This window comes from Varanus komodoensis, unplaced genomic scaffold, assembly GCF_004798865.1.
Source record: "Varanus komodoensis strain SLA01 unplaced genomic scaffold, ASM479886v1 scaffold5, whole genome shotgun sequence".
Lineage (NCBI taxonomy): Eukaryota > Metazoa > Chordata > Lepidosauria > Squamata > Varanidae > Varanus > Varanus komodoensis.
This window is the reverse complement of record NW_025336087.1, coordinates 16,867,256-16,883,125: the sequence shown is the minus strand read 5'-3', so window position 1 is coordinate 16,883,125 and position 15,870 is coordinate 16,867,256. Positions and strand designations below refer to the sequence as shown.

Here is a 15,870-nt window from a genome sequence, read left to right as displayed (position 1 = left end):
ATTTTGTTATGACTTTGTTGTATCTTTTTTAAAAAATATACATTATATATCACATTGTGAGCCCTGGTGTGCAGAAGAGCTACCTTAAAATACCTTAAACTAATAAATTAACAAATTTATTGAACCTGGTATTTTCATCCCAGGCAGCATTGCAGAAGAGATAATGATGGCTTGAAGGAAAGTGTGCTGCTTATCCTTCAGCAGTTTTATGGGACAGAGGGCCATAGGGCAAGGTTGAGTGAGAAAAGAGTAAACTAGTGACTATAGTTATGAGTAAGCATGCTCAACTAGCTGATGAATAGTAGGAGGCACACCCTGAATAGCTAAGTGCTTCATTTTAATGCATATGCAATGTATGTTTTGGTATGTTTTAGGCGGATCTTGAGGAGAATAGCCTGTAACTCCAGCAAGAGGGAGTGGAGAGGGAAATGTAGGTGTGACGTGACATGAGAGAAGGATAACCCTTCCCTTAATTGCAATAAAGTTTGGGCTCTGACTCTTTGTAACTAAATCTACCTGTTTGTCATTCTTGAAGCAAATGAAAGATCTAACACAAAAGATCCAGCACACATGATAGCATGGAAAGCCTGGAAATGTAGACTTAGGTAGGGATTCCCTTTTAAAACTTGGAGATGGTTGCCGGGAAAACACCCAGCTGTTCTGTGTGTGTCTCTCTCCCCCTCCCAACTCCATGTGGGAAGGAGTCTGGCACAATACTGCACAATACTTCCTGTATTGCACAATACTTCCATGACGGGAAGTCTTACGTCACACAAGTAATGACAGGTGAAGCACACTGCTTGCTCTCAGCTATAGATGTCCACTTTCATGTAGGTGTCTGCGGGAAAAACACACAGACAAGCAGCTGTGTGCATGTATCTTTCCTCACAATCAGCACACCCTGCCCTACTGCACATGTATCCAGGTCTTAGATCAGTGGTAATACACATACATGTATTCTGTGCAAAGGTCTCAGACAGTGTGCTTAACATCAGAGATGAGGCTGGGAGCAACTTCTGCTTCTTATTACTCTCATGGCTCTCCAGACACATGCCTAACATGTGACCGGAGGTTATATTTCCGAGAAGGGCACATTAATTGGTCATAGAAGCTTCCTTTACATCAGACAATGTATGTGTGAATTTTCAGAGGTGCAAACTAGGAGAATCTGCTCTGGTTTTCTAACTGAAAACATTTGGGGAGAATAGATGACAACCTGTATAAACATTCTTAGGAGAATGAAATAGAAGGGGGAAAGGGAAAAAAAAGACAGGAACATCTGGAAGGAAGCTTGCTGAAACAAGAGTAAAATCAGTATTTTCTCCCCCTTTAAAAAAAATCTGGAAAGCTCTTTTTTCCCTTTAGGGCTGTCTAAAATATTATTATGATACTTCATTGTTGCAGATACTTTATTGGGAGCACATAATTTTTCTCCCTTCTGTAGAAGCTTCTCATGTTAACTATTAGATGTGTTCAACAATAATCCCCCATCAATCCTCCTTATCCTAAGCCAGTATTATTCTAAGTTTCAGCACTAGCATTCAATGGATGTTACTTGCTTAGTGGCCTAGAAAAAATAATCATCATAAATATTTTCCCCATAAAATGCATCTTCCTAAACTATAAACATTGAAGGGAACATGGCTTTTTTTGAAGATGATTTTAACAGAAACGTGTCAGCAGAACACTGTAGAACATACTATTTTTGTTGTTTTTGTTGTTAAAATGGCAAATGAACTGGTGTAGTCTTCACTGAAAAAGAACCTACATTTACAGCACTGTTCACCATGATTTTTAGAATTATATATTCAAATGATTATAATTCCATTTCTTTCTTTAATGCTCAGGGGATGTGTGTGACTCCAACCCCTGTGAAAATGGAGGCATCTGTTTGTCAGTGTTGGGTGATGACTTCTATACCTGCGAGTGTCCCGACGGCTTCACAGATCCCAACTGTTCTAGTGTTGTGGAGGTTGGTAAGTGCAAACAAAACAAAAAAGCAATAATTGTTGAAATACATAGTTCCTTCTTGCATTTACAAAGTCTAATTTAGACTATGTATTTTTGTAATGCTCAAGACATTACCTAGTTAGTGACAAATGCCTTTGTTTTAGTCTTTCTGCATGGATCTCATTGCTTGACATATCCATAAGAACCCCATTTGTTGGTGGGATAATGATGGTAGCCATCTCATTGACTTAGGACTGTGCTTCTTTTCCATTACTCTAGTCCTCCAGAAGCAGGCTGAAATAATCTGTGTGCAATGGTTGCCTCATGCTGTTGACTTCCTACATAGTATAGCTAGCCACACAGACCATACATTATCCATAAGAAGAACCATGCTGCATCAGAGCAAGGATCCTTCTAGCTCAGCATGGGCTGGCACAGTGACCAGCCAGCTGCCCATGGAAAACCACAAACAGGACATGAGTGCACCCAAGTCCCCCAGCAACTGGTGTGCAGAGACGCACTGCCCCTGTTACTGGAGGTAGCATGGAGCTATCAGGACTAGCACCCATTGGTAGCCTTCTCCTCTATGAATTTGTTCAATCCCCCTTTAAGATTATCCAGACTGGTGGCCATTACCACAACTGGTGGAAATGAAACCCATTGTTTAACTATGCTGTGTGAGGAAGTACCCCCGTTATCTGTCCTGAACTTCCCACCAATCAGTTTCATGGAATTCTAGGGTTATGAGAAAGGAAGAAAGATGTCTCCCTCTCCACATTCTTCCTATATGCATATTCATACCCCTCTATCATGTCTCCTCTTATTTCCAGATGTTGCAACTTTTCCTTGTAGGGGAGATGGTCCAGCCTCTTCTTCACAGTAGTTGCCCTTTGTTGTGCTTTTTCCAACTCCACACTGTCTTTTTTAGGTGCATTCTATGTTGACCAGAACTGCCTTCTATCTTGTGGTCACCCACTAGGTTTGATTAAGAGCAATATGATATTAACAGCTTTAATTTCTAATTGTTTCCTAATTATGCCCAACATAGAATTTGCCTTTCTTGCAGCACACATTACTCATGCTGGCACTGATCCTTTTGGAGTGCCTCACAATCTGCTATGTAATGTTTTGTCCACCCTAAATAATTTTGTCTAAGTGAGCTTGCCCGCTTCTCTGCTCGCCTCTTATTCCAGATAATTTGAAAGTATTGGTCCCAATACAAATCCACTTTTAAACCCCCTCTATGAGGAGAATTTGCAATTAATTACTGTTCTCTGCTTTCTGTTCTTTAACCAGTTATGGGTCCAAAAGCAGACCCTGTTCTTCCATGAAGGGCAAGTTTGCTGAAGCATCTTTGGTGAGGGACTTTGTCAAAAGCCTATTGAAAGCCTGAGTAAACAATCTCTATCAAATATCTCCCATGTCCACATGTTTATTTGCACTCTCAAATAACTCTAAAAGATTAGAGTTTCCACTTCTGTGGAAGTTTCTTTTTGTATCACTAATTGTCTTTTTATGTGTTCATCAATTTTATTTTCAATATATTCCTTCAACAATTTATTATTATTATTATTATTATTATTATCATCATCATTATTATTATTACATTGCCTTTATATGTCACCTTTTTCCTCTTGTGAGGAACTCCTGATGGCTTAAATAGCTCCATTTTATCCTTACAACAACAACCCTGTGTGGTTGGTTGGGCTGGGAGTTGGCCCAAACTTTGATTTTGGACCAAAATCACCCAGCAAGTTTCATGGCCAAATGAGGATTAGAACCTGGATCACCTGGGTCCCCAGCCCAACAGCTGCTCCATACCACACTAGCTTTCAGTTTACCTGAAACAAACATAAGCCAAGCAGCCTTTGATTCCCCAGACACACATTCAAGGTACCTTTTTAAAAACGAGTTTACATTGGCCGTTCTTCAGTCCTCCAGTATAGGGAGACAAGTTAGATTTTTTAAGATGTTGAGCAGTTTCATGTTTAAGTTCTTTAAGAATTCTAGGATGGATACTATCTGAGCTCAGTGATTTACTAATTTCCAGCTTAGTAAATCACTGGACCCAGATGGTATCCAATTCAGTCAACAATGTTGAGAACTTCATCTTTTGTCATGACTCTTCGCTTCTATTCCTGAAAACAGAAAAAGGCATCTGTTTTTACCTTTTCCAGTGAAAAGAGATTTCTTCTCTGCAGTTCCTCTATCTTTCTTCAGTATTCCTTTAATTTTGTTGTTGCCAAATGGTCAGACTACAACCTTAACTAATTTCCTGCTTCTGCTATATTTAAAGGATTTTTAAAAATTATTTTTGGCCTGGAAATTAGTTGTTGGCGATATGCTCCTCCAAATGATTTTTTGCATTTCTTAATTGACTGATTGCATCCCTCTTGTGGAAACTGTTCCCTTTGTTCTCCATATTTTTGTATGACTTCCGTCTTCTCTCTCTTCTCCACCCCATAGCTTCCTTGACCTTTCTTATTAACCATGTTGATTTCTTGGACTTCAGGCTACCTTTCTTAAACTGTGTTATCCATTCTGTCTGAGCTTTTATTATTGTGGCTTTCCATAATCACCACGTTGAAAGGACTCAACCCTTTTGTCTCCCTCTTTCAATTTCCTTTTGGCCAGATATCTCCAAAGCTCTGCTTTTGAAGTGGAGATTTGGACTGTGTTGGACCTCCTGAGCAATCTTCCTCTTAAACACATATTCAGTGTGATGGCACGGTGGCCATTGCTTCTAACTGGTTCAAAAACACTCATATCACATACTGCATCTCAGGCCACACCGCTTGGGATGGTGGGTCTCCAGCAACTGCCAGGAAACTCCACTGGTGCCTTCTAAGTGCAGCAGGAGATCCATCTGGCAAGGTGTGCTTTGCACTCACAGCATGGAGAAGTTATCATGCAGAACATATTTCCGTTGGCCTTCACATAGATGGCATAATGTGCAGGGAGGCTATTAGGAACAGTTCATGCCAGACCAATATGCCCAAATGGACTTTTGATCACTGAGATAACAGCTCAGAAAGAATAATAAGAGCTCCAACAAAATAAAGCCAGAGAATTAGCATTTCAAAGATGTCAAACGATTGCACAGACTATACATATCAGTTATCAGGAGGCTGCAGGCAGCATCACATTTTTGAAATTATGTTAAAGCTACTTCCTATCTGTCTCCAGTGGGTGGGATGAAGCTTTTATGGAATAACAAAAGTAATGCAGTTGGTTTGTGAGGCAAATCAAGCAAAGCCTCCTAGGGAGGGTAGGAGAGAAACAGAAGCCAAGGGAAATAAATACTTTGAACTACAGCTAAACTTAGCTAAGAAGTTCCATGCTGCTCATTATTTTCGGGTGGTTTCCAGATCAGTTTTCTCAGTTAATAATTAAAAAAGGAAGGCCTGCTGTCTGCTCCTTCTGCAAAGTCAGCCTGGGATCCATGAGTCAGCCCACTCTCCTTCCTCTTCATGAATCATCCTCAGTAAATAAGAGTTCAGTGGGTTAAAACAAACCCACAGGGACAGTGCTGGTATCCCCACTGTATCCTGCTGCCATAGTAGCAGAATTAGAATGTGACTTAATTTTTCTGCCCACACAGATCAGCCACCACCTTTGACTATGACTCTGAGTGAAGCCTACTCTGTTAACACTTCCTTTAGATTAAGAGAGTCAGCGTTCAGGGATCTTGCAGCTCCAATGTTTCCACCGATATGGAGAAATTTGCTGTTTAATGTGCTTTGCCTTCACCTGTAATATAATTGCCCAGCTGAAGACAGTCAAAGCAGGTAAAGGGGAAAGGGTAGGCATGTACAGCATGTGGCCCACAAGCTGAATTTGAAACTGGGAATGATGTTGGGGCCATATTCCAGCAGTGACTAGGCCTAAGGGCGAAGGAGGTGGAAAGCCTGTAGGTTGGTTAGGGTAACATTGAATCATACCAAGGACCACATGATACCCAGCCCAGTCTATGCAGAGCTAGCCTTCTGTTCTCTCCCTCCTTCCACTTTGCTTCAGCCCCCTTCACCCTCTCCTCAGTTTTAAAAAAATCTTTCTTTAAAAGAGGCCTAAAACCCCAACCTGGCCTCTTGGGGTTCTCTATTAGTCATATCCATTTCCCCTAAGTCCGCCTCCATCAAACATGGTTTCCTGGCTTTTATGCAGCTTTCTCCTCCTGTCCTAGAAGCCTGGCATGCCTTCTCTAAGGCTCAATTACTGTCCATAAGAACTTTAAGCTAAAATATCCAGGCATTTTTGATCCCACCCACTTCTCCCACTCATTTAGCCTTTGTCCTTGTCCACCACAAGAACTTCTCAGAACAGAATTTGGACCTTGGATGGAGAAAACTTCAGCACTCCAGCCCGAGAAGTTCATGTTAGCCTCAGTCTGCACCATCTTAGATATTTTGGGCTTCTCTGCATGAGGCATTTATTTTGTGCTTGTCACTCATGGAAATATGTGAGACTTTTCCCATGATGCTGCCTTCCTCCAGGGCCTCTCCTGTGTTGTCTATTCATGTGTGGAGGGAGGGGTTAGAGCAAAGAAAGTCTGGCATTAAATTATAAACTTCAACATTCTAGTACAAAAGCCACAGGAGAAGTTACAGATCCGCTATACTGCTGCTCTGTCAGTGCACCACCTTGTATTTGATTAATAGAATATATGGAAAGACAAAGAAATACATCTCCTGGGGGTGGGGGAGCCAAGCAGTGGCGTAGTGGTTAAGAGCATGGGACTGGGACTCAGACGATCTGGGTTCGAGTCCCCGCTCAGCCATGGAACCAACAGGGTGACTTTGGGCCAGTCACAGACTCTCAGCCCAACCTACCTCACAGGGTTGTTGTTGTGGGGATAAGATGGAGGAGGAGAATGATGTAAGCTGTCTTGAGCCCTTTGTAGGAAAAAGGTAGGATATAAATCGGAAAATAAATAAATAAATAAATAAATAAAGTAAGAAATGCCTTTTAACTCCTCAAATGGAAATGGAGAAAGCCTCCATAAAGCAGTGCATTAAACCCCACATGTGGAGCAGCCCTGAGGGTTCATGTTGGTGTTTCCCTTGGAACATGGTGAAGCTGTTGGTCGTTTTTGCCTTGATGGACTTTTGGAAGAATGTTGTCTTAATCTTTCTCAAGCACTCAAGTCACTTCAACATTTTGGCATCTGATTGTATCCCTGTCTATGTGGTTCTGCATTCTGGGCCCCATTCGTTGCATGAAATTAATCATAGGAGAGCATAATAACTGCTGTACACTTTGAATATTCACCTTCATCATCACCATCCTCTTCAATTATTTATTTATTTATTTATTTATTTATAACATTTCTATGCCGCACCCATCGCAGAAGCCTCGGGGCGGCTCACAAAGAGAATAAATAGAGAATAGAATAACATTAAAAAATTGGAGTATCTCGGCCATAATTTAAAACCACTAAATAAAACAACCAATTAACAATTAAAACATTGTTTAAATAAAAAGGTCTTGGCCTGGCGCCAAAAAACAAATAACGACGGCACCAGGCGGACATCTCTAGGGAGCGCATTCCATAGGTGGGGCGCCACCACAGAGAAGGCCCTCCTCCGGGTACTCACCCTCCTAATATCCATCACAGAGTGCTCCCGGAGAAGGGCTTCCCCCGCCAATCTCGGGGTGGGAGGGCATATATGGACGCAAACACTCCTTTAGATAACCAGGTCCCAAGCTGTTGAGGGCTTTATTGGTGATAACCAACACCTTGAATTGGGCCCAGACTTCAATGGGGAGCCAGTGAAGCTGACGGAGAACGGGGGTTGTATGAGAACAATGCCCAGTCCCCGTCAGCAACCTGGCAGCAATATTTTGCACCAATTGAAGTATCTGGACCGTCTTCAAGGGCAGCTCCACATAGAGCGCGTTACAGAAATCTAATCAGGAAGTTACCAATGCATGTGTCACAGTCGCCAGGCAGTCGTTCTCCAGGTAGGGATGCAGCTGATGGATCAGCCAAAGCTGAAGGAAGGCGCTGCTCTCCACCACTGTTACTTGAGCTTCTAATGACAGCTCTGGGTCGAGGAGCACTCCCAAGCTGCAAACCCTGTCCCTAAGAGGGAGTGCAACCCCTTTCAGGACAAGGTCCAGGTCCCCCATCCCGAAGCCTGACCCACCTACCAACAGGACCTCTCTCTTGTCTGGACTGAGCTTCAGTTTATTGGCCCTCATCCAGCCCATTACCTCAGCCAGACACCGGTTCAGTACAGCCACTGCCTCACCTGGAGTAGTTGAGAACGAGAGGTAGAGCTGGGTATCATCAGCGTACTGATGATTCTGCAGTCCACACCTCCTAATGACCTCTCCCAGTGGTTTCATGTAGATGTTGAATAGCAAGGGGGACAAAATGGACCCCTGCGGAACTCTATGGCATAGCTGCCATGTCACAGAGCCATAGTCCCCCAGCACCACCTTCTGGAATCAGCCATTGAGATAGGAGCGGAACCACTGCAAAGCAGTGCCTCCAACTCCCAAGCCCGCAAGCCTATCCAGAAGGATACCATGGTCGATGGTATCGAAAGCGACTGAGAGGTCCAGGAGAACCAACAGGGACGCACTCCCCCATCTCTCTCCCTGCACAGGTCATCATACAGGGCGACGAAGGCAGATTCAGTACCGTACCCGGGTCTGAAGCCGGACTGAAATGGGTCCAGACAATCAGTTTCATCCAAGAGTGCATGGATTTGTCCCGCCACTACCCGCGCTAACAACTTGCCCAAGAACGGGATGTTGGCCACCGGTCTATAATTGGCAGCCTCCTCTGGATCCAGGGATGCCTTCTTTAGGATTGGCCGGACTACCGCCTCCTTTAAAGGGGCAGGTACCCAGCCGTCCCTGAGAGAGGTGTTGACGACCTCCAGGATCCAGATCCCAATCCCATCCTTGGCTGTCTTGAGTAGCCAAGATGGGCAAGGGTCCAGTAAGCAGGTAGTAGAACGTACCTGTCCAAGCACCTTGTCTACATCATCAGGCCACATCATTCAATGCCTTCATCCTCCTCTTGCCACCCTCTTACCAGCCCTACCCCCAGCTCCTTTGTCTTCCTATTTATCCCCTTCCTTTTGCTGTGTGAGACCAAATCCTACCTACTTAATTCCAGTGGGTTGTCTTCTGTTGGGATAGATAGAATGGCATGCAGTATATTGCTGCTCTGTTGAAAAAAATTACACAAATGAAGACCCCTACCTCAAAAAGCTTAGCAGTTACATGTAAAATGAGAGTAGCAACAGGTCACTGCAACAAACAGATGACAGGCGGCTATTTCACCAACAGAAGTGATTGCAAGCTAATCAGAAAGCATAATGAGCACATTTCAGTCATCTCACCCACTTTTCAGCATCAGCTGTCAAGATTAATATTGCCATACCTCCAATCTGCAGCAAGAGCATTGAGAACATATGAGGCTTTGGCTGACTTTGTAGCTTAGAAACTTCACAAAAATGAGTACAATTTCAGGCCTTCCCAGTATTTGGCTCATTTGCAACTTACTTTACAAGCTCACCTTTCCTTCACTAGGGTAATTGTGACTTGTCTTTCAGGCTTTGTGGCTCTTCTGTGAGAATTTACAATTCTGGTCTGTAACTAGTTTTGCTGCAGCGGTAATTTGAAGAAGTGAGTGGGTAAAGCCTTCCTAACCTCGCCCCGTCCCCCCCACCCCTGGCTGCATGGCAGACATTCTTCTTCTCTGTCTTGTAGGCAACTGGGAGCCAAATTCCCTGGTGACTGGCCACCACTTATTTCTGCATTGCCCTTATGCTGTAAGGACTCCACACGAACCATTATCAGTCATTCGGTCCAAAGCAACAACAAAACACCGATCCAATAACTCATTTGACACTTGGGGAACCATTGTCACAGTTAAGATATTTCCATAGACTTAAACCACAATTCCTTTGCAGCACATAGCTTGGATTAAATGTCTAAATGACAGTCTAAATGGCTAAAGATACAGAAATTGCTGTCTAAATTTATTCCAAGAAAAAAATGTACTGCCTGTTTTTATATGAACATTTCTGCTGCATATAACTTCAATAAAAGATACAATAGTGAAGGGTTTGATCATAATTTACTCACATAGTGTTCAAAGGCACTTGCTGGGAATGGCACATGATTTCTGTGACTCTTAAAACAGCTCAAAATGAATGGAGTATGCAGACAGGAATCCAAAGTGAGTATAGTTGGTGCCTGTAAAAGATCAGCAAATGAAATGACATTAGGTAACTCCTAAAGAGCTTTGCAACTTTTCAGAACAATGCAAATGGATGTGCTTTAAGTGAATCACCAAGAAACAATATTTTGGACTGACGCAGGGGCATGAGTATAAGAGACATCTTACAGCTTTCAGTATTGTAGTTTAATGCTATAGTAGTACAATCAACCAAAACTAGGAAAAATCAAGTAGGTCTTATTCTCCATGAAGTTCAGCAGTACGATATTAACTCAGGCACAAAATCAAGTATTCATGTTGGTACCTGTACTGGATGGGGTAGAAAAGTATTTGGGCATTATTAATACTACTACTACTACTACTGGTTCCTCACTTTCTTTTAAATTCAAATGACTGTGGATAAATGTGTGGGAAAATAGGCTTGAAATACAGTTGTAAAAACAAGCAGAAAACTCAAATGTACCAGGGACAAACCTATTAATACAAATATTAAAGCACAAAGTATTTCAAGCAATACTTCATCAAGGGACTGTCTTGAAGAAGCAGAATAAATTATGAGTAATACGTTAGAAATTATTTTTCCTCAAGCGGGCACACACTAAAAGAAAATGCAATTCTTTATGCAACCAAGCACACACGCAAATAATTTTACCGAAAAGGCATGGGTTATTTGTCAAAATATAACAAAAATAATTAGTCTACAAATGAATAGACGTCACTTTGAACAAGAACATTCAAACATGATACCAGCTGCCAATACCAGGGTATAAAAAAGACCTTTGTCCTCTGCACACTTCTCCCATGCGTTATTTTTCTTTCTGCACTTGCCCACCAACATTTTCTCCTTACCCACAGCCATCTGTTGAGGAACACCTTCTTGTTGCACTGTGATGTGTATTCAGATGTGTATTCCATTGAAAGGGTGCTGTCTTTATTCAGATATTCATTTGATTGCATATCTGATGTAGATTCCATTCATGTGCTCTGCTGTAGGGTGCAGGCACTAGGGATGTACCTATTTTGTTAAATCCATTCTACCTTCATTTCACGGATTGCCATGCATCTTTTGTTTGGCTGCCCATTCACTGAAGAAATCACACTTTTTTCAACTGGAATTTCATTCTAAGTGCTCTAATTCACATTAGTGCTAAAAGTACTCAATCTAAGTCCACAAAATCTGCATGACTTGGAAAAAACTGTTGTGGTACAGACTCTAGAGGTCATAGAAATCCAAACTCATTTGACGCTATTACAAATTTCTCCTACATCTCCAGCAGGCGCTGAAGATGACAGTCTCCAACAACAGTACCAAAATTCAAGCAGTTGTGTGATCCAGCGTCTAGTAGTTTTCCTCTCTCCTAGGTCCAAACCAAATAGATCTTAATTTCCCAGTCAAGAACAAACCACCCCCAAATACTTTGCATCACAAGATGGAATAGTTCATCCCCTACCTACTGTGATAACTGTCACAAGGTTCAGAGGAAACCCAGAATTCTGAGGAGGGTGGCAGATGATGACATTGTCTCTGCTAAAGAAAAAAAAAAATGCTAGTGTTATTGAGACCTTGTGGACACTCCCTCTACTATTCCGCATTTTTTCACTTGGTTGCATATCTCTGTGCAAAATGCAACCCTCCTTTGGTTCAGCACTATGAAACAGGGACTTCCCAGCATCCATTTATGACCTTTCTGACACCAGCTGTACAAATTGCTGTGAGTGGTAGTTTATCTCACAACAACATTGAGAAGGGTGCATTGGCCTGAGGGAAAGTGCCTTTCTCAGAGTCACTGGATGAATGTGTAGCTGAATGGAGAGCTGAACTAGAGTTTTCCCACCTTCAGGCTCAGAATCATCCATTGCAATGCACAGCTCTTGCATGAGTACATGCAACAGTCTATGTGCACCCCTGTCCTTACTGGATCAGGGTAAGCCACATGATCATCACACATAAAGATGTGTGATGGACACATAATCATCAAGTCCAATAAAGTCAAGATTAATGAGTGAGTGGGCAGGAAAAATGCAAGTACTACAGGAAATGGTAGTTATTCTTGAGCCAGTTTGGATTTTGACAGGAAAATAACAATCCTCAACATTTGTAAAAGGGAACTGTGTGCCAGGAGTTTAAAAAAAATCACTGCAGATGTACTTTTGTGAAAGAAGGGAAGTACTTTGATTAGACATTGCTCATGCTTCTATTTCTTAATTTTGGAGCATCTGACTTCTTAAAATCATCTGTTCAACATAGGCACTCTAATTAGGGGAACATTTGGCTAAGCAAGATTGGTTTTGCAGATAAAGAAATTGCTTTGTCAGTGCCATTTGATTTATTCAAAAAGTATGGCTAAATATACTATAATTTAACATGAGAGGCCTAATGCCTTCAAAACAAGGCATTTAATTCAAGCTCTTGCTTTTGCTGGCACGAAAGAAGAAACATCTGGAGTTGTTTGTTACTCAACCCATTCAATGACACACTGATTTAGGTCAGTAGCAAATGAAAAGTATTGGATTTATCTTGCTCTAACAAGTGGCATCTTTTAGGTCAATATAGATGATATGAAAATGTTTCTCTATCCAAGGAAGTACAGATTTACTAACAAAGTTTATTAATAAATAGTGTATTTAAGTCACTGGCTTTCTCAGTGCTGTTGCAAAAATAAAACATGGGCAGTTTACACATTTTTTGCTCCTTGAAGGAAAGGCAGTATCTGAGCAATAAGTACATAGAATTGCAATAAAAATGATAGTGCGATTCAATTTGGTGTAGCTATATGTAGCATCTTGCTTTGAGACACCTGCTTTTTTAAATTCCAGCATGCCAGACCCAGAAAAACACCCAGAAAATGATTTGCATTGCTTTCTGAAAGTAACAAAAAATAGTTACTTGAACCTGTAAGAAACATGGAGGGTTATGGGCATTCCCTGGAGGATGAAAAATGTGCAGAAGTGAAGGCTGCCTCCATGATTCTCCTGCTCTGTGAAATACCTCAATGGCCCATTTTGGACATCAAAGTCTTTTGCAAGGACAAGAGATTGAGGGACTCCCAGGATACTTCCCCCCACAATGAAACCTCGCCCCCAGAATTGTGACCTTGAATTTCGTTCTGTGCCAGCTGCAAGGTTGGAGCAAATGGTCATTCTGATCTGTCTAAACTGCATATAGGACTGCACCCTAAGAAAGATTGATGTACATCATACCTGAAAGCTAAGGTTATAAGAATAAGCCATATCAATAACAACTAAGGACATGAATTTGTGTAAAAAGCCAAGAAACTATCTGGATGCTACTTTAGATTTTTATAAATGAATCCACCAAGGTTGCAGTACTCCACTAAGAATATGAGAATGTATTGACATTTTTGGAAATATAATAAAGTCAATATAGATTTGATTACATGCAAATGTGATGGTAGTACTTTGGGCCCAAACAGACATTATTCTAAGTGTGACTAGCAGTTACATCTTCTCTTCATCCAGTTCTTTAACGGGCCTAATCCAGATCTTAAAAGCATTGCTATCCCCAACCCCCAGCTCCCAAGCTTTATCAAGTACTTTGTGCATATTCTAGAGTAAAAATGGAAACAAAGACTAAAGTACTGTGTGTGTGTGTGTGTGTGTGTGTGTGTGTATGAAGGAGTGCATGGAAGACAGGTGCAAAATTGTGGTTATTTCTCTGCTTTGAACATATCTTAATTTTGTTAATTGGAAAATGACCCATAAGATCTTGATCTTTAGATATATTTTTCTATCAGAAGCAAATTCATTGTTTCACCCAGGAAGTTCCCACTGACTGGCCTCCCGGGGATCAATTTTGAAAGATTGAGTTGAATGTCCAGAAATAGAAGTGCTTATTAAACCGAGCCGCTTTCCCTCATGAGCAGCCCAACTTTGGCTTGCTTGACCCCTTTTTCTCTCTGCCACACACACCCCCCCGCATGGTCTGACCCCCAGCCTGAAGTCTTGTGACCTATTACAGATCTGTGAGACCTCACATGCTGGAGAAGGCTGGAGATGATCACACACTCCTAGCGTGATGGAAAGTAGGTTAGAGTTTCATTAAGCCTCTTTGAGCATATGGCCTCCAGTTGTCATGGCTAAATGTTAATACAATTTATGCGATTGCCTAGTGCTGGGAAATCTTTGACCCATTTACAGAGCAGTTAAGATAGTCCAAATTCCATCATGGTAAAAGCAGATGCAGCTGCCTATTGTACATCCTAATATGCCATGACTACCTCAGAATTTAAGCTCACTAGACTTTTCCACACAAACTAGGTAAAGCCTTGATACTGTAACACAGATCTCATCAGGAAAAAGCAGTCTTGAAGTACAGTTCATTGATTTATTGTAGGCTGCCAGATCATCAGACTTGTCACTCTCACATTTGCAAGCAGTGACCAAAAGAACAGTGAACAAAACAAAAAGATAATCAAAGAAAATCTGAGACATTATCATTGCTCCCTAAAACAGCAATTCCAGGCTTTGTCACAGGAGATTTTAAATTGACCAGCAAAGTAACTGCAGGAAGTGTGTCTGCCAAGAGTGGGCAAATACCTCACATCAGGCAGAGGAGAGCAGCAATCCGGAAGAAGGGAAAGCAGCATTGCATCAGGCAGTGACAAAGGACTGCCCCTCTGCTGTTGCCTGATTTCCAGGGCCAGCAGGGTTCTGGACCATGTCAGTGGAGGCTGCCAGCTGCGGGTCACTGGGGCAGTGCATCAGCTCCACACTCAGATCTTTCAAAGATCTATGGATGATGCCAAATCTATTTTGGAAAATAGGCATCGGATTCAGAACCATGGAGAGCTCATTGAACGTCCAGGCTGCAGTTCAGAGCAGATACACTGTCCCAGTGACATTGGAGCCACCAACTTCCTTTGGCTATTGTGCAAGTATTTGTGTTTGAATGCACAGCAGTTCTGTCCTCCATCCTGCATTCAAGGTGATCCACAGGGTTCAGACTCACAATTCAAGCTCCACTGTGTCCAGCAGGAAGATACCAGTGTCACGTATCTGCCAGATGCTAGTGGAAGTCACAAAAAAAGCAGAGGATTAACATTTTATGTATTTATTTATTTATTCATTCATTTATTTAAAACATTTCTATGCCGCTCACATCGCAACAAAGCCTCGGGACGGCTCACAACAAAAACAAAAACAAACGAAATCATATAAAAATGTATACACTAAAAATATTAAAACCCGGTGCATCTCGGCTTAATTTTTTTAAAAAATCCTACATAATAAATTAACACTTAAAATAAGTTTTAAATAAAAAGGTCTTAGCCTGGCGCCGACAAGCAAATAACGACGGCACCAGGTGGACCTCTCTGGCGAGCGCATTCCATAGGTGGGGTGCCACCACAGAGAAGGCCCTCCTCCGGGTACTCACCCTCCTAATATTCACAGAGGGTTCCCGGAGAGGGGCATCTGTTGCTGATCTCAAGGGGCGGGAGGGCGTATATGGACGCAAGCATTCCTTTAGATACCCAGGACCCAAGCCGTTGAGGGCTTTATAAGTCATAACCAACACCTTGAATTGGGCCCAGACTTCAATCAGGAGCCAGTGGAGCTGACGGAGAACTGGGGTTATATAAGAACAACGCCCAGTCCCCGTCAGCAGCCTGGCAGCTCTATTCTGCACCAATTGAAGTATCCGGACCGTCTTCAAGGGTAGCCCCACGTAGAGCGCATTGCAGAAATCTAATCGGGAAGTTACC

General features: G+C 42.1%; 1 protein-coding gene across 1 annotated transcript in view; it reads left to right on the top strand.

Annotated features, from left to right (window-relative positions):
* Positions 1-1,640: 1,640 nt before the first annotated feature.
* The window catches only part of EDIL3 (EGF like repeats and discoidin domains 3), a 198,283-nt gene continuing 184,053 nt past the window's right edge, over positions 1,641-15,870 (top strand). Inside the window, exons 1-2 of the mRNA XM_044446122.1 lie at positions 1,641-1,689; positions 1,848-1,976. Coding sequence (XP_044302057.1) covers positions 1,641-1,689; positions 1,848-1,976 — 178 coding nt within the window. The remainder of the gene's footprint in view (positions 1,690-1,847; positions 1,977-15,870) is intronic.